This window comes from Penicillium cataractarum, assembly GCF_028827025.1.
Source record: "Penicillium cataractarum strain IBT 29864 chromosome Unknown utg000002l, whole genome shotgun sequence".
NCBI lineage: Eukaryota > Fungi > Ascomycota > Eurotiomycetes > Eurotiales > Aspergillaceae > Penicillium > Penicillium cataractarum.
The window spans coordinates 3,545,979-3,564,053 of NW_026622738.1; the positions used below are offsets into that span (position 1 = coordinate 3,545,979).

The window sequence follows — 18,075 nt, forward strand, 5'->3', positions numbered from 1 at the left end:
CCCCTCGCCTTCAGCTCCCCGCACTCTTCTCTTTTTTTTTTCACTTCACAACTCCAATCAGCAAAAATGAATCCCGATGGCAGAGCCATTCGCGTCCTGGCGGTATTGGACCCGTCGGAACCACACACATTTGTCGAGCCTGCGAAGAAGATCCACGAATCGCAAGATGTATCCGCATTTCTCACCTCGAAAGCTTACTCGGACATTATGACTTTTATTCTGCAGCTAAACCGCGCAATGTTTCCTACAAAATCACCCGATGATACCATACAAACCTGGCCTTTGGGCTCCGAAGACGTACAATACTCTGCGCCCGTTCGCCAGTTACAAGGACTGCTCTCAAAGGTCGAGGATATCGTTCAAGAGGTCCCGCCAGACACCGGACCACGGAGATTTGGAAACATCAGTTTTCGGAGGTGGCATGAAGTATTGGCTAGCCGAGCATCTGACTTGCTCAAAGAATGCTTGCCGGCGGAGCTCTTGGACAGGCCGTCGTCCTCGGCCGAGGGAGTTACTGCAGAGGCGGAGCTCAAGGCATACTTCCTCGGTAGCTGGGGCAGTGGTCAGAGACTTGACTATGGCACTGGCCATGAGTTGAGCTTTTTGGCTTTCCTTGGTGCGATTTGGAAACTCAACGGCTTCCCACAGTCTGAATTCGGGGTGGAGGAGAGAGCTCTTGTACTTGGGGTGATCGAGCCGTAAGTACCTCGTGCAGACAGAGCCCACGGCGATCGTATTCTCTAACAATAAACATCAGGTACCTCGAGCTCGTCAGATTACTTATAAAGACGTACACTCTCGAACCAGCGGGTTCTCACGGTGTCTGGGGCCTTGATGATCACTCGTTTATCCCATACGTATTTGGCTCTGCTCAATTATCCCCCGCTATTGAAGCCACAGATCTCACACCCGAAGAAGGCTCGCTACCAGATGCACCCGCCACAGGTGGAATCATGAAGCCCACCATTGTAGAGCGTGAAAGGAGAGCGAATCTCTACTTCTCGGCAATTGGGTTCATCTACGATGTGAAAAAGGGTCCTTTCTGGGAACACAGCCCAATGCTTTATGACATCTCTGGAATTCAAGCTGGCTGGGGCAAGATCAACAAAGTAAGTTGCCATAACCTTGTCTGCTCATTTGCTCTGCCAGTTAGAGAATTTATCTGACAATCGTGACTTAAGGGAATGATCAAAATGTACAACGCAGAGGTTTTGTCCAAATTCCCCGTCGTGCAGCATTTCCCCTTCGGATCCCTCTTCAGCTTCGATCGTGATCCGAATGCTGCCATGCCTCCAACAACTGTTCATACTACATCTGGTCCACAGGGACGCCCTGTCGTACCAGATGCGGGCTCGCTATCATCTTCCACGGCTCGACCCAGCGCAGATGCTGGCACCAAAGCCCCCTGGGCTACATCCGGGTCTAGTACTCGTGCTCCACCTATGGGCCCTACGGCAGCGCCGTGGGCGACTGGCAGACCAACTGAGTCACCAGGAGCACCTGCAACTCTACCTGATACCTCGCGCCTACCACCAGGTCCAATGGCTCCTACTAGAGCTCCATGGGCGAGCGCACGGCCTCCGCCGCCACCACCTGGAGGTGATGGTCCTACTAAAGCCCCCTGGGCGAAATAAAGTGAGATTAAAAGAGTAAGAAAATGATACCCAATTTAGATCAGGATGAAAAAAATGCCATATGGAATGAACATACAGGACTGCATGTCTTCTTGAATTTAAAAGAAAAAGATTTGAACGCCTTCCGGGGGTATCAAAGTAATGTACAATGCGCAAATATCATAAGTGATCACTCCGTGTCAGAATCATATCCCACCAATGCCGAGGTCGCCAAAGCAGCCGATGAATGCTGGACAGTGTTTTCAGGGATATCATTGGGCGCCACTGGGTGGCCCTTCGAGTCTGAGTATGGCGAGTCCTCACCCACCCTCGTCGGATTCTCTGAAGGTCCCCGGGGCATCACTGTTGTAGAAGAAGGCTTCTTCCTCTTGACGCCTGGCTTCCAGATATCCTGTGGATCTCCCATATCCTTGAGAAAAGGATCTACCACAGCACGCGTGTTCCCCTTCAACTCATTCCGCAGAGAAGCCTTGCGCTGTTCAACGAGGTCTGCTGCCCGCGTCTTCCGGATCCCCTTTCTGTCCTTTTCACGTTTCTCACTCCTCGGGGAGCTCTTCGAATCCACTGTCTCGAACATAGGTCGAACCCGAGTTGCGCGCGCAGCCTCCATTCTAACCGAAGACTGACCATCCCCAAAATCCACCATCCCAGCGCGCAGACGATCCCCCTCCGTCTCATCAACCAGATCAATACCCAGACTCATCTTGTCCTTTAGAGCCTCGCGATTAGCCTCCAGCTTCTCCAACCCCTTCCGCTCCGTCCGAAACGTCCGCCGCAACCGTTTCGACTTCTCATAAGGATCCTCCCAATCCCGACTCTGCCGCTCCTGCAACTCCAAAATACGACTAGATTCTGTCTGCGCACGCTGCTTATCCTCCACCTTCCCCTCCAACTTCGCGAACGGGTCTTTCTCCGCGGGATCCTGCGTGTGCCCGCGAATAAGAATCTCCCCGGGCTGCAGCTCCTTGCCTTCCCCAGTATCTCGTTTCCTCCCACCCTCGAATACCACGTAAGCCGTGTTCTTGGGGTCGGTGTGAATCTCAATCCATCCTCCACATGCGGTATGTTTCATGCGAAAACTGTAGATAGGTGTGGAGTAGTAATTGCCGATTTTCTTCTTCTCGGCGTTGAAGCGAACGCCCTGGCCGATTATGGTCTCGTGCGGTTTGCAGGTTGTGCACCATACGGCAAAGGGCATCTCGAAGCGGACGATGAGGGCGCCTGTTGTGTGGAGGTGGCGTGCGCGTGCGCCGAGGGGGTGTTTGCCGGCGAGCTTGTTTGCGGAGGTGACGCCTTCTTGGTCCGGGGGGACATATCTGGGAATCGTGTCAGTTTGAAAGTTGGTCATGGAACTCTTGGGATTGCTGTGACGGACCGTCCCATATCTGGCGAACATGTCAGCGATTACTTTTTAGGTGACCGCGGGGCGACGACGACTTACTGAACCCTTGCATCTTGAACCGTGGTGGCCCTCGCGGCCCAGGTGTTCCTGTATCGTGGGGAACAGGCCGCGCCTGTCTGGAGGCGTATGAGGAGGTCTGTGGGAGCTGCTAACAGCTAGCTAGCTCTGGTTGTCTTAACGGTGGTCGAGATGTCAAGTCAAAGCTTCAAAGGCGGTGGATTAGGCGTGGTGGCCGGACTTAACGGGCTTAAGCTGAGGCTTACTCATCTTTTCAAGGGTTCTGGAGCCCTGGTCTGGTTCACCATAGAGGCAGCATGGCTTTTCTTCGTTGTAATGCCATATTGCGTAAAGCTTAATGCATTGACTTTCATTCAATAAAGCCTCAAAATCTATTTCAACAAAGCGCCACCATTCGACTCAATAACCGATCCAGTCACAAACTCATCCTTCATGAGGTAAATATAACCCTCCGCCAAATCCTCCGGCTTCCCAACAGTCCCAGTCGTCGAACTATCCCGGAAAATCTTCAACATAGCCTCCAGCTGCTCTTCAGGGAACATGCTAAACAGCTCAGTCTTAACGGCGCCGGGATGCACCACATTCACCCGCACTGGCTTCAAATCTAAAGCAAGACCACGAGCTAGACCGTCGATTCCGCCACAAATAGCCGTAGCCATACTCCAGCCCGGAGCGGGTTTCTTGCCTCGCATACCGCCAGTGAATGTGAAGGAGCTAGATGGCGAGTCCACCACGTATTTTGGAATGAACTTGGCCATCATTGCGGGTGCGATGTAGCGAACCGTCATGCCGCTGTACATAGCATCGGGCGTGAGATCGGCGAGCTTGGGGAGATTAAGTGCATCGCCGGCAGTCGTAACAATGTGGTTCAGTTTATCGGTGCCGCCATTGGTAGCAAATTCGAAGAGCTTTTCCAGGTTTGTGTTCAGGTTGGCGACATCGGAAAGGTCGCAGACGTGAGTGGTGATAGTCTGCTTCTCGAATTCAGCTGGGTAGGACTCCTTAAGCCGGGCAACGGTCTTGTCGAGCTTGCTCTGGTTAGAGCTCGAAATCACTAGGTTGGCTCCGTGCTCGAATGAAGCTTCAGCCACGGCGAAACCGATTCCTGAGGTAGCTCCAAGAATCAAGACTCTTTGGTTGGCGAGCTTGTTGGTATACTTTGGTGCCATTCTGATGAAGTTGTGACTGTATCAAGGACTGCAGAGTATAACAGGCAATACTTCGAGTCTGCCACATGTTTCAACCCGGAATCGATGTCAATTTATAATGCAAATCCCATAGTTGCGTGACGTTGTATTCTACTTCAACCGGAGATAAAGTCAACGTGTAGGACTGACCCAGTATTAACTCCGGGCGAACCATAGCACAGAACAAGACCTTCTCAGGCATGCTATATCCACAATACATCATTCAAATGGTTGAATTAATAATCTGCAGCCTCTTTATGCGGAAGATCTTTTCACCTGGCGAATGCTATCACAGAGCTGACTCCACTTGTACTTTTTCGTCCGTTGCTCCGTCGGTCCAACTGGCAAGGCTAGCCCTGACTCGTATCCGGCAAGAATCATGAGCCCACATCCGTTATGCATTCCACCGACCGTCTATGCATCTTGCGGGGTCAGGGGTGGTAATTGAGTTCGTGTCCGAAATCAACGCCATGTGTACATATTGACCCAAGCCTTGGAAGAAGGTAAACGGCCCATATTGAGGGAAGCTCGATAAACCTGATACGAATCACGACGGACGAATGCCCAAAAAGTGACTTTGAATATCAGACGCATGTACCTGGCACTACCCACACATTGATGAAACGCGATAAGGACAAGAATAAGATGTTAATTAAATCCAATCCAGACACAAAGGACAAAACTCCATAGGCCTAACGAGCCAAGTGATTTCCTCGTCACAGGAGCTCCGCCTGTCTTGGTAGGCTCTGCGGTTCCTCCAGCAGTAGTTGTTGCCGCAGCATTCGAAGCTCCAGTCGGGGGATATAACCCATTGCATCCTCCCGAACCTGTAGCTTTCTGATTCTCCCCAGCACTGCATGTAGACCGTCGCGGATCGACACACTCGGTGAGATAGCTGTCATCCCAAATCGTCGCCGAAGGAATAGCCTTGCTATTCAGATACACATCGCATCGGGAAGTCGTCACAGCCTGGCCACCCAAATTGGTGCTGATGGTTGATATATAAGTCGTCACGTACGTTGCGAGACTGGAATCGGTCGCCTGTGCGGTCAGACTGTCAGGCAGTATGATGCTGATAGAATCAGTGTATGTGAATGTCGTTTTGGTGCATGATGCCGGATTGCTGAGCGTTACTGGGAGGTAATACTGGGTGGTGACGGTCGGACTCGCAGTGGTTGATTCCGTTGGTGGGTCGAAGAAGAAGGCGCTGACAGGGAGGCCGGTAACGTTTGGCAAGATGAGATACTCTGTCGTAACGCTGATGATGCCGCTGGCTAGCTCTTTTCCAGTGGCATAATCGGTATGATAGTCACTTGAGGTGGATATTGGTGAGACTGTGAGAGGCGCGGTCGTCACCACTGGAGTGATTGTTGTTGTTTCGCCGCCCCAAGCTAGAGGTACGACTGTCTCGGTTCCATAGTATGTGACACGCCACGCTGCAGATGACTGCGCCCATACAAAGGATAGTAGAAACAAGGGTATAATGTGCATTCTAAAAAGGCGAAGCTGTATTCAAAGCTAGTTTGACTCAAGTTTGAGGGGCCCTGCCTTCAATATTAATAACTACAGGAGAATGGGGGTGGACGGCCCTTCTCGTTTCGGTTGATGTTATGGACGCTAACAATAGGCGCGAGAGCTCACCAAGCCACCAAAATATCTTAGAATGCAGGGTAAGATGAGAAATACGAGGCCAAGGACGCAGGGTGCAGGTCTCATCACTAAGATAGGTGGAATCATTTAGCGCCTCGTATAGATGTAGAGATCTGGGTGATACCTGTGGCATTGACCACCCCCCTGGCAGGTGAGGGTGGCCAATGCCATGAGGTATAATGAAAGAAGAAACATTTTTGGCTCTTCCTTTGGGCACTGGACTTGGTTTAAGACGAAAGTGTAGATCTGACCTATAGGAAAAGAACTATAAGTCAATTATTCGGAGTTTTAGGCTCTATGAATCTTGAATAAATTATACTCTACTATTAATTTACATGAAAATAGCAAGGAACTGGGGTTTATCTTGATGGAAACCTACACACAATGGATCTGGCTTTTGCTGAGGACCAAAAAAATGGACTAGCTTTGTTCCATGGTCATGGTTGATATTTGAAGAAGTGACCTTTGTTCCCATTGTTCTGCACAACTCATAATCTTTTAAAGAATGCCGATATATCCCTGATTTATGGCAAACTTATTATCAAAGGACCATTAGACATTCTACTCACCAAGTCAAAGATGTTCTTTCTGTTTAAACGCCTACTGGAATACCTTCGTTATGCAAATCCATGGGTCTACCTTAGATCTGGTCGCAATCAAAGGATCAAAGCAGAAACGAATCCTATCAATCTGGTTGTGACATATGGTATGGATCAAGCAGTGCTTGAAAATTTGATCTCTATTTTACTGCTATTGCTCAGCTGTTTACCGTCTATACAAGCTATCTTGTACTTGTTGGACGAAGCTCCCCAGTGTGTGGATTACTGCGATGATTGCCTGAAAAATCATTTCGCAGACAACCTGTATGGCACATCGCAGCAAACTAAGCCGGTTCACAACGGTACAATACTGCCCCAGGTAACAGAACTGGGTGATGAAGGCAGAACAAGGGAACCACCACTCCCTGAACTCGGAGGGTGTCCAGATAGGTCATGCTCAAGACAAGTTTCGGCAGACAATACCAAGAAGGAAACCGCCAAATGTGAAGTATGTGGGCAAGAGAATTGTACTCGATGCAAGCGAAACCCACATAAAAGCGAACTGGCGAAAGGAACTGCTGAGTCCGAGAAAAACCAGCAACAATGTCCTCAATGTGGCAATTTAGCGACCAGATGTAGTCATATGCTGTGAGTTGAACGATAAACTGTATGAATCAAAGGAGAGACTGACTGTGTTTATTTTAGATGTCGCTGTGGCTTCGAGTTCTGTTATGTCTGTGGCGGAAAGTGGAAAGCATCCCATCCCAAGAGATGAAAATACGATGCCAAGGTATATAAGGGCCGGTTTTGCTTCAGGGACTGTCGAAACTTACGCAAGCAAAGCAGCCTTTTAGCCTTTCCGAAGCCAGGGCATGTTAGCTCTACAATTGGATACTATAATCTTAAAGGATTTGCCAAGGTATTGGCGACTAGGAAATAATTACACCTGACCGGTCGGGTTCTCATTTTGCATGATTAGACCTGTTTCTGTAACCCCGGTCCTAGCCTAATTTTATTTAGATTATACTAGTAATGGTTTAGCGGTTAACAATAGAGTCCTAAGCGGCCCGCTAGCAGCCAATTCGTGGACCCTTGTCAAGCCCAACTGTCAACCTGCAACCAATTGCAGGGGTATTTTGAGCGGCTTTTACTCCAATCTGACAACGATCGACTCCTGGCCCCCAAACCAGCTGGCTTTTCTTGTCAAACGAATGCCGAGTGATAAACACCATTGCTGCACATGGTCAGGGATCCTGCCCCCGGAATTCTTTTAACCTGGAGAAACTGACCGTTTTGCCCTTCACTTGTCGCCCTCGATGTGGCTTGTTCTTTAGAACGAACATACTCCAAACCCGCTGCCGAGAATTAGACTATTCCCAACTGTTTTTGGCTTCCACGCTGTGGTAGACATATTCTCGGCCCCCAATTTCTACAGCATCGACGACCCGCCACGCTCCTCAACCGTACTGGCAGCAGAATATGGACGGAATTGAAGTGGTACATTCACAACAGAGACCCGCAAGGGATGATCCGGGTATTGAAGTGGCACCCGATTCTGAAAAAGAAGTCAGTCAGAACAACGATCCGATCTATGTTTCCGGGCCAAACAGGCCAGGTGACTCAGGGGAGGACGATTTGAAACATCCGAATAAAACGATATGTGGTCTGAAGCCGACTGTCTTCTGGACACTACTTGGTATCGCATTATTGGTGGTCATTGGGGCCGCGGTTGGTGGAGGAGTAGGAGGGACACTTGCAAATCGTCATTCTTCCGAGCCATCGAAAACAGACAGGTAAGTTGACATTCTCAAGTCAAGAAATATTACAGAATTACTAACATTACGGACCCATTCAAGTTCTTCGTCCTCTACATCATCTACATCCTCAACGTTATCGACATCGTCAACGACTTCCACGGCCGCAACGACCCTCACTGCATCCACCACGAGTTCGGCCCCCGTCACCTCGGGCACGACAGGCATAGCCGCGAATCCTTGCCCTGGAAAGAACTTGACAACGGTCACTGGTTCTGATGGCTCCATATTCACGCTATTATGTGCAGTTGATTGGCCAAGAGGAGAGCAAGCCTCATCAGGCAACGGGACTGTGAAAGATCTTACCCGTACCACTCGCTATACGCTGCAATCATGCATCTCAGATTGTGTTGATTGGAACAAGGATAGCTCCAATGATTCCACGTGCAAGGGGATTGTTTATTCTGCCAACTTGACGGCTGCATATGATGGTGGACAAGACGGTAATTGCTTTTTGAAGAATACTGTTGGCGTCTATTATCCCAACGGTAATACGTCAATGGCGGCAGGAATGTTGGGAGCTTAGAATAGATTATGTCCTGATGCATTTGACTCGCGCGTTTATTTGTACATAGTACTAAAATTCCAACTTTTGCACATGAGCGAAACCATTCGAATTCCTGGGGCTTCAAGGTTGTAAGGTTGCCCTGTTACTTGTCGCTTCAACCAGGAGGGCCATTATAAATCCTTTTATCTAAGCACATAGCGCGCCAGAAATATGAGCTCAGACCTAATGCTTCGTTTGATGTTCCCAACACAGAGTTGTTGAGTGAAACATGGAAGCGCATGGCAAGTTATTATAACGAACGTGGAGAGTTCGAAATGCCCATGGATCCGTCACAACCGGAGAGTTGTGACTTTGCAACTCCTTGCTGCGGATATATTTTCCGAAGCAGCTGGAACTTTACATTGAATATCTAAATTGTGATGGGATGGAGCCTGGGGTTGTGCTTCACGCTGTAAATATAGAATCGGAACAAAATTGTGACATGCAGGTCAAATCAATAGTGTTGTTCATAAGGAGATTAGCTTTCTCCACAAGCGGACAATTTTCTTCTTTCTATCCTCCCGACTCCATCGCGAATGGAGATCGTACCTGGTTCATCGGTGACATACCGGCCCAGACCAATTGACACCCCCACAATGCCATTCAAATCCGAGCAACGATCGACCCGCCTAGGTGCGGTTCCTTGACGCATTGCATCATCGTTTATTCAAAAGTCTGATTTCCAGAAGCACCCGCTCGTGGACCTGGCGATCGCCGATCGATCGCACGATCGAACCAACCACCAAATTTGCGAGAATGCAGATCCCATCCACCTTCACACTGTGTCACTGTCAAAAACAGTTCATTCGCCCACCCCCTCCTGAACGACCGTGGATAGGATTCAATAAGCCGCGCTGGTCTGCATGATGGAGCCATACGGAATGATCAGCGACATCGATCGGTCTGCTCTCTTAAGGGTCTGCTGCCCCGAGGTGCAGGCGCAAAATGCCACAAGTAAAAGTGCTAAAGGCATTTCGTGAGAAAATGGACATCCCAGACATCCTCGATGATCGTCCACTTAAGACTGGATCGACGAGGTCCTACTCGCCAACTATTGTTCTTGACGAGGCCGCACTTGAAGCCGAGATTCAAACAAAGAGTCTCTGTCGAGACCACGACAATGCGCCGAATGGCGTGAACACCAGTGTTGACCAATTCCAGCAGCTCAACATCAATGGCGAGGAACGGTAAGCCAGAAGACTGCAGAAAGATAGAAGAAGAAAAGGGCCGGTCGCTAAGAGTCGCAGTCCTCCCAGCGAGCTAAGTACCAAGCTCTCCAACAAGGCGCTGCGCCGCAATTTTTATGTCAACGAACTCCCCCTCCTCCAAGCGACGAACCCCTACGACGGCACTGGACACTTAGATCCCGTGAATGAGGAGGAGAATGAAGGCTCATACGACCTCGTTGCTCCGTACGAGGGTGACGAAGCCCCACTCCACTCCCTCGAACGCCAGGCCGACGTGATGTTCTCCTCGGAGCATATGCTGGTAATCCTCAATAATCCGCGCTACTTGGCTCGATTCCGCGAATTCCTGATCGCTGAGAGGCCGAGGTCACTCCCGACACTGACATATTATCTCAACGCTTGCAAAGCACTAAAAGCAATTCAGTATGCCAATGCCCTAGTTCGGCTCTCAGTCGATGTACCTACGGCCGGCATTGAGACAGCTAAGGAACCCGTGGGACCCACCTCAAATGCCGCGCTTGAAGCTCGCGTGCAGCATGCGCTGGATGCTCTTACAGCGGAGGAGTTACCGGCATTTATCACTTCAAACTGTATCAACATTACTAGCAAGGTTGTCGAGGAGCGCATACGAGGAACGCTCCCGGACAAGTTTCAAGGCACAGCCGATGCGCTGGCAGAAGTATTTTGTCTGACAGATCCATCACGGCCGGATAACCCTATTATCTTTGCATCTGGAGGTGAGTCACACTGTTTCCTTGCAGTTGATAATCTCATTGTTGAACTAACGACCCATTTCTAGAATTTCACCGTGCTACACAATATGGCATGGATTACGTGCTAGGGCGAAATTGCCGTTTCTTGCAAGGTCCTAAAACGAACCCCAACAGCGTACGACGCATTAGAGAGAGTCTTGCCGAGGGTCGGCACCACTCTGAGATATTCCTTAACTAGTGAGATGACCCGGGAAGCCCGATTGGGAAGTATGAATAGTTAACCCGGAACGAATAGTCGCCGTGATGGTTCGCCCTTTATGAACCTCCTTCAATGCGCCCCACTTTGCGACAGTCAAGGCAAAATCCGTTACTTCATCGGTGCCCAGATTGATGTATCTGGCCTGGCAATGGAAGGAGCGCAGATGGAGTCTCTTCAAAATCTCAACGGAGAGACGGAGGCGCCCGATGATGAATCCGTTCAAAAGCCTTTGCCCAAGAAGACTGAGTTCCAGGAGCTCAATGAATTGTTCAGTCATCGCGAGTTACAGAACGTTCATGATCATGGCGGTAATTTGTTCCATCCCGTCGTGGATAAATTGAACGCGACAAACAGTCGACTATGGCTGCAAAGCCCCGAGCACGAGGGTGAACTTCGACTAAATGGAGTAACTTCACCTGGCCCTACTCCTAGCGCGTCTTTGACGGGTGTCTACAAACATGTAAGTTTTTTATTCTTCGATGTGGTGGCCGGGCATTATCTAACAACTGTACGAAAGTACCTCCTCGTCCGCCCTTATCCATCGCTCCGAATCCTCTTCACATCTCCCTCGCTTCAGATTCCCGGCATGCTGCAATCTTCATTCTTAACTCGCATCGGCGATTCTAGTGAGAAACGTGAGAGTATTCTACGTGCCATGATGGCTGGCCGAAGTGTCACAGCCCGAATCAAGTGGGTGAATCGCTTCAGCGATCAGGGTCGTTACCGTTGGATCCATTGCACCCCTTTGCTGGCTAATAATGGTGAGGTTGGTGTCTGGATGGTAGTGGTGATTGATGACAAGGAAGAGGAACTTGTCCGATGGAAAGGAAATTGGCCGCGAACTTGAACAGCTTCGAGTTTGATGAAAGAACATTTTTCTTAACATTTGGGGAATGGCGGGAACATGTACAGTAGCAAATTACGGGGAAGAGGGTACCCGAAGGCGTTCGTAGGCAAAGTATTTAGTGATCAGGCTCTGGAAGCTTGGATTTCAATGTTGAACAGCGCGTTCTGGACCAGGTGGAAGACCCCGGCATACCGGAATAATGGCAATATAAGATTTTGCGAGTGGCCAAGATATTGATACTTTTAGGTCATAGTAAGAACAACCGAGAGTATATTAAGTGTAACAAAAAATAGAAAAAGATTATAAAACATACAGTAAGTGTAAATATGAATGAAAGAAAATGAAACAGACGCTGATGATGGATAGGCGAAAACAAGCACGCTTTAGATCCGAGTCAGGTATAAACATGATGATGCTCTATTCTTCGTACTTAATCACGAATGACGACTGCTTGGATCCATCAGAGTCGCTCATGATTGCTTCGTGATCCTTGACCTTGGTGCTTTCAAAGATTTGCGCAACTTCTTCCAAAGATCTTCCCTGTGTCTCTGGGAAGAAGAAGTATACCAGGGCAAACACAACGACCAGACACCCCACATAGATACTGAAGTATCTCCATTGAAGTGCTGAGAATGCCACCGGATTCACGTACTGGTTGAAGAAGCAGGCCAATGAGTCTGTTGTAAGTGTGACGGCGAGACCTTTGGCGCGAAGCTGGAAAGGTAGGATTTCTGCCGGATAGGCGATGAAGAGGGGCATGTATGCGAAGTCATATGCTGCGCAGAAAAGGAATAGCATGGGGACTACTGCAATGCCTGCTTGCAAGATGTTCATTTCAGCGAACAGGCCGGCCATGACAGTTGACGTTGATAAGAAGATGAACATCAGGGTTGTTGCGCATAGCCAGAGAACTCGTCGTCCGTATTTGTCCGAGGTGCTTGCTCCCGCTACGGCAAACATCAAGTTCCAGAACTGAAGACTAATATTGACGGCAGCTTGGTGTACTGCATTAGTTATACCGACGGAACCCAGGATGGGCGGTAGATAGTAGGAAGTGACGCCTTGTCGAGAAAATAAGGTTAGCCGATCATCCGAAAATCAAAAAAGTGGAGTTTAAATCCCGTACCATTGCCAGTCCACTCCTGCATGAATCCCAAAAGAATACAAATGGTAAGACGGTGCATGTCCCCTTTTGATCTGAAGAAAGCGGTCCATCGTGAGGCAGACTTTTGATCGGCCTCGGCATGAATACTGGCACAAATCTGATCGTATTCATCTTGAACCAACTTGTCGTGCATATCACCATTTGCATGGTACCTTGTAAGCATAGCAAGAGCTTCTCCTTGTCTATTTTTCGAAACAAGCCATCTCGGGCTCTCGGGAATAACAAATAGTGCCACGAGTTGCATGGTCGGATAGAGGACTTGAAGCAGGCATGGTATTCTCCAGGACCAGCTGTTGTCTATAGACAAAGTAGCAAAAGCGATGGCAGCTGCAGTAATAGATCCACAGAACCAGACCGCATTATACAAGCCAGTGAGGGTTGGCCTCTGACTCGGGTATGCGGTTTCCGCAATCAACAGCGGTGCTGCAGTTTGTGAGAATCCAACGCCTGCCCCGGTAACGATGCGAGCACCGAAGAAAACCCAGGGATGCTTTACTGCAACTTGCAGTATAGATGCGAGTATACAAAGTGTGGCTCCGATACTAACGCATCTCCGGCGGCCCAAGCTATCGGCGACATAAGAAGCTGGGATAAAGGATAGGAAGGACCCAAGAGAGACGGAAGCGATAATTAGGCCGGTTGAGTTGGAATCGAGGCCGCTCAAGAACTCGTTGACTATTTTTCATGGGTTAGAATACACGCTTAATCAATATCCCCTCGAGAATGAAAGTAACTCACACTCCGGAAGTACGAGCAGACTATTGATCTGACTGGCATTGTATCCTGATGTAGCAGACGCAGATAGCATCAAAAAGATACCGAGATTCAGTCGTCGCAACCCATGGTTAACGGCAGATTTTGGAGACATGATGTGACCGGGGTAACTACCTGCGGAAAATTTAGGGATGCTATAAGTGTCAAGCAAGCTCTATTTGACGTCCCGAAAACTGGACGGACAATTTAATCGGGTGATTGCAAGCTCTACATTCCTTATGATTATATCGCCGATACCTGCCCACTAGGGGTCGCCCGGTTTATTGAGCTTATTGGAATGTAGGGTGAGTCCAATGAGCGAATCATTTCATGACCGTGCACCGGAACATCACTCAACTAAATAGTTAGACTTTGCATCATGCAAGGAAAAGCTGCCTTTTAGCTCTAATTCTGGATAGATAGTCCTCGGGACGTTGCGCTGATCAATTTTCCTTGCACAGAGATGGGGAGCAGTTGCACCCACGTTGAACAGGGTGACGCAATTCATAATTATTTATTGAAGCTCTGACCTCTTATATTATTACAGTATCTCAGGTTTGGAATTATAGATAACATGGTCAAGGTATCGATCATCGCTGAGATCTCCCGTCGTTGGTGCTTGATTCGCCGGCCTCTTCAAAGTCCCGCACTCTTGCAACCTTGGTGGGGGTCTAGTCTTTCCTACAGCTTTCGTCAAAGCTCCCTCATAGTTATCTACTTTTAGCTTTATCACCGAAGGGCTGGAAAAATGTTCCGCATTCCTTTGCGCATCTCGCTTATGCCTATAATTCGACTGCTAAGCAGGGTGGTTGTAACCGCCGCTCCCGCCATACAGATAGCATCTTCACAGTGATATGTCCAATAGCTTACCTTTGTGCCCTTTGGTCATTTTTTGAATCATATGACTGCGATTATTCCATGAAGCAATATCGTAATTGATACGTATGACAAATTAAGATAAATTTTGGAGCCGAGTCAGCCGAGATTGAGGGCAAGGCAATTTTCTTGCTGTCACTAGTTTAGTGTCTATCATTCAAGCAGAGTCTTTAAAATGAAATCCTGTGCTATCGAGAGCTCTAAATCCTAATCTTTAGGGCTGAGTGCTCGTTTATGTAAACATAACCAGGAAATTTGATTTCAGAACGCAATGACGCATTGTATTTTTTGTTTCGGGTCCCATCTGCACCTGAAATATGCATAGATTCTGGAGACTTGGATATACCCCAGCGATGGAGCTAGAACTCGCTTCAAGATTAAAATTGGCGAGTTTTCTCATGAATTTCATACAAACAAGGTATGAAGTTATATTGCTTGCAAGAATGTGGTTTTATAGCCACTAGGCTAAAGTCCATCTGAAGTATATCTCCATCTCATCCTTAGTTTTAGCCTTGTCTCCGATTCAGAAAGTCGAAGTCGAAATATATATTCTCCACAACCTCCTAGATACTTGTCTCCAATGAGGGTGACCCATGTATCCCGGGTGACGAGTCAAATGCAGTGGAGTTTTTTGAAAATACTTATCGTCTTTTACACTCAAAACAGGCTTCAAACATTCGTATCTGCTTTCCAAATTACTCGCCTATCCCCACACTTTGAGGACATCTCATTATGTTCCGTAACAATCTAGATTGACATTCTTAAGGCTGACATCAGGTGTAATCTAAGTTCAGGGAGTTCAATCAATTCGAATTGACCCTTTCTTGAAACGCAGCCCCGTGTCCCAAGAGCTTGACTGATGGTTAACACTAATTTACCCCCACATTATCGCAAGGCTATCTTCAAGTATGGGTGGGTATCAGATGACCTCAAGAGCACGCAATATTGAAGCTACCTCTAGCCTCAAGATTTTTAGACAGAAAGTGAGTTTGGCAGTGATCGGTTCTACCTTCCAAACCGGTGGAAGTACCTTTGCTGCTGCATATCTACATCCGGGGGCTTAGGTGAAGTGCGAATTCGAAGTCTAAATGATATCCAATCAGCTCTGTCCGCACAACCAAACAAACTAACTATATATCAGATTTTTCTTCATTGGTCAGCTTTGTAATAGTAATATTCTACCATAAGGCAAAGACTTACTAGTTAACTTTGCGCCAATAAGTCAAGCCTTGTCGTCTATCCTCACGGACCATCTGACATCCGAGCTAATTTGTCGGATCTTCGATCCGGAGCCCCGACTGCACAATTGCGACAAGGCCACTGACGATCTCACGTGCATAGGGCACGGTTGATTTACGGATTTCATTCACGAGCGATCGACAAGCCGGTGTAGTACTTTTTTTTTTCTTTCTCACACCATCTTTCCCTACCTAGGGGCAGTCTCGCCGGTGCCAATGCAAAGGGAGAGGAATGCGGATAGAGCTACCCGGTTTCCGAATTTGGATCGGGATTTGGAACGTTAGTTGGAAAAGCTCAATGCATCCCGTGATCGTAAAAACTTCACTCTCCTTCCTTTATGGAGTTTTGTCTGAATAGTGACCAAGGGTTTACAATGATGAAGGGTTGGCGGTTAATAATACTCGTTATAAATGCAATCACAGTGCACTTTTGACTGTAAGTATGTATTAGTAATTCCATTCATCGTGGATTTAGCCACGAGGGTTCGGAGGTCACTTACTGGAATGGAGGGTGACATCACTGGAATCCAGGCCCAAGCTATTTGGTCAAAGGGCTGCCCCATTTACCAGGTTTGTACTACTGGATAGCTCTCCGAAGAGTGATAGCTAGGTCCAATTGACTGTAAAATTTACCGGGCTTCTCATCTCACAACGAATTTTGCCGCGCGGCGTTTGAAGGCGCCAAAAATATAGATTCTGACGTGATGAAATTCAGGCATATGTATCTGATGCTTATTCTGCGTCTTTGTGACCGTCAATCACCCGTCTGACCTTGCCAGAAATCCAGCAGCCCTTGACATCACTGCCCTCTTGCAGCCTGAACTGAACTTGAATCTCAGATGGCTTTCCCATACACAATCCCTGTCTCACAACAAGAGGCTTGGTAGGCTCAATTGGGAGAAGTCCATTCTTTAGAAGCCCAAAAGACAGAGCTGCTGCCGCGATACCAGTCGCCGGATCCTCAGGATAACCGGCCGATTTGGGAAATTGCCGTGCTTCGACGATTTGATCTTCTGCAGCAATCACAGCATAAGGATAGAGGCCCGTGGAGTTTATCTTTTCACATATGTCACGAATTGGAGTTGGCTCAACCTTCAATTTGTCAAGGACATCTCGGCTTTTCAAAGGAACCAATGTTTTCGTTCGAGAGGTACGAGCATTCTGGACCTTGAAGCCTGGCGCGAGGTCGTCTTCAGTGATCCCCAAACATGACAAAATTTCGAGGACAAGTGTGTCATTTATGTCTTCCACAGAGCCTTTAGGCTGGGAGACGAAAACGCGAGTTTCCAACTCTCCACGATCTACTCGTGCCTCGACAATGCCAGATATGGTCGAAATGGAGATTCCTTCGGTCGGAGGTAGTAGCCCCAGCTGGTCCATGACCCAGATGGCACCGACTGTGGCATGGCCGCACATTTCCATTTCGTGGTTTGGCACCCAGTACCTCATTGTGAGGTCTGCACGGGGTTGATCACCGGTAGGCCCAGATAGAACGAATCCACACTCGTGGCCACTCTCTTTGGCAAGTGATTGCATCTGCTCTGAGCTCATCTCGTCGGCGTCGAGGAAGATGGTGGTAGGATTGCCTCCATTTTTAGCATCGAGAGAGTATGGGAATACCGATAGATGATGGGCATTAGGCGGCTTCATTATATATATAGTATTTTCTTAGTGTTTCCTTGAGTAGAGGAGAAAATGTTGACAATCGTGGGACAAGGCTGAGAAAGTAGCTGCGGGGAAGACGTGAGTCAGGATATGTCTTGGCGTGGAGGTCAGGTTAAGCTTAACAACAGCGAAGGTCATCTCGATAGGTAAAGGCTACGAACAATCTAGGCTCAACTACTGTGTCTTGAGATTATCTGTGATTTTAAGTTGTCATTCTCTTCCTACCATCATCACATATTCTTCCCCTTCAAGCCGGACTTGCTCGTAGACCAGATCCAACAACTTGTATTTCAAGATGACCAAATTTTTGTACACACTCTTCACTGACCACATGCTAATTACGAATCCATGATCCTCGCAGACCGAACATTCATGGGTACCTCTAAGATTTCATCGGCAGCAATCTGATTGAAAGAGATCCCAACAAAAGCCCTCGCCACACCTTCCACCCACAACTCTCGCTATCCACAAGTGGATTCATTTGACAATGCCCCTAGGGGCCTCATGGCCCCTAAGAAATTCCGTCCAGACAGGATCTCGAAGGTCAACAAAAATGATTGTCGGAAATATCTCTCTTAGAA

At 48.3% G+C, this 18,075-nt stretch overlaps 8 protein-coding genes across 8 annotated transcripts; 3 read left to right on the forward strand and 5 right to left on the reverse strand.

Moving 5' to 3' along the window:
* Positions 1–66: 66 nt before the first annotated feature.
* N7496_003359 (serine/threonine-protein phosphatase 2A activator) lies at positions 67–1,634 on the forward strand (the record flags this gene model as incomplete). Its single annotated transcript, XM_056696290.1, has 3 exons — positions 67–698; positions 758–1,109; positions 1,182–1,634. The coding sequence occupies 3 exons, from the start codon at positions 67–69 to the stop codon at positions 1,632–1,634; spliced, it is 1,437 nt and encodes a 478-aa protein (XP_056558502.1).
* Positions 1,635–1,803: 169 nt separating this feature from the next.
* Positions 1,804–3,030, reverse strand: N7496_003360 (Saf4/Yju2 family protein; the record flags this gene model as incomplete). The annotated part of the gene is made up of 1 exon (XM_056696291.1): positions 1,804–3,030. One exon carries the CDS (start codon positions 3,028–3,030, stop codon positions 1,804–1,806), a length of 1,227 nt encoding a protein of 408 aa, XP_056558503.1.
* A 395-nt stretch (positions 3,031–3,425) lies between these two features.
* Positions 3,426–4,223, reverse strand: N7496_003361 (oxidoreductase, short chain dehydrogenase/reductase family; the record flags this gene model as incomplete). The annotated part of the gene is made up of 1 exon (XM_056696292.1): positions 3,426–4,223. The coding sequence occupies one exon, from the start codon at positions 4,221–4,223 to the stop codon at positions 3,426–3,428; it is 798 nt and encodes a 265-aa protein (XP_056558504.1).
* A 666-nt stretch (positions 4,224–4,889) lies between these two features.
* On the reverse strand, positions 4,890–5,732 carry N7496_003362 (uncharacterized protein; the record flags this gene model as incomplete). The annotated part of the gene is made up of 1 exon (XM_056696293.1): positions 4,890–5,732. The coding sequence occupies one exon, from the start codon at positions 5,730–5,732 to the stop codon at positions 4,890–4,892; it is 843 nt and encodes a 280-aa protein (XP_056558505.1).
* A 2,177-nt stretch (positions 5,733–7,909) lies between these two features.
* N7496_003363 (uncharacterized protein) lies at positions 7,910–8,463 on the forward strand (the record flags this gene model as incomplete). The annotated part of the gene is made up of 2 exons (XM_056696294.1): positions 7,910–8,223; positions 8,259–8,463. The coding sequence occupies 2 exons, from the start codon at positions 7,910–7,912 to the stop codon at positions 8,461–8,463; spliced, it is 519 nt and encodes a 172-aa protein (XP_056558506.1).
* A 1,312-nt stretch (positions 8,464–9,775) lies between these two features.
* Positions 9,776–11,797, forward strand: N7496_003364 (uncharacterized protein; the record flags this gene model as incomplete). Its single annotated transcript, XM_056696295.1, has 5 exons — positions 9,776–9,978; positions 10,039–10,715; positions 10,778–10,928; positions 10,987–11,410; positions 11,468–11,797. 5 exons carry the CDS (start codon positions 9,776–9,778, stop codon positions 11,795–11,797), a joined length of 1,785 nt encoding a protein of 594 aa, XP_056558507.1.
* A 417-nt stretch (positions 11,798–12,214) lies between these two features.
* Positions 12,215–13,830, reverse strand: N7496_003365 (uncharacterized protein; the record flags this gene model as incomplete). The annotated part of the gene is made up of 3 exons (XM_056696296.1): positions 12,215–12,858; positions 12,924–13,637; positions 13,701–13,830. The coding sequence occupies 3 exons, from the start codon at positions 13,828–13,830 to the stop codon at positions 12,215–12,217; spliced, it is 1,488 nt and encodes a 495-aa protein (XP_056558508.1).
* A 2,731-nt stretch (positions 13,831–16,561) lies between these two features.
* On the reverse strand, positions 16,562–17,479 carry N7496_003366 (PhzF family phenazine biosynthesis protein; the record flags this gene model as incomplete). The annotated part of the gene is made up of 1 exon (XM_056696297.1): positions 16,562–17,479. One exon carries the CDS (start codon positions 17,477–17,479, stop codon positions 16,562–16,564), a length of 918 nt encoding a protein of 305 aa, XP_056558509.1.
* Between the last annotated feature and the right edge of the window lie 596 nt (positions 17,480–18,075).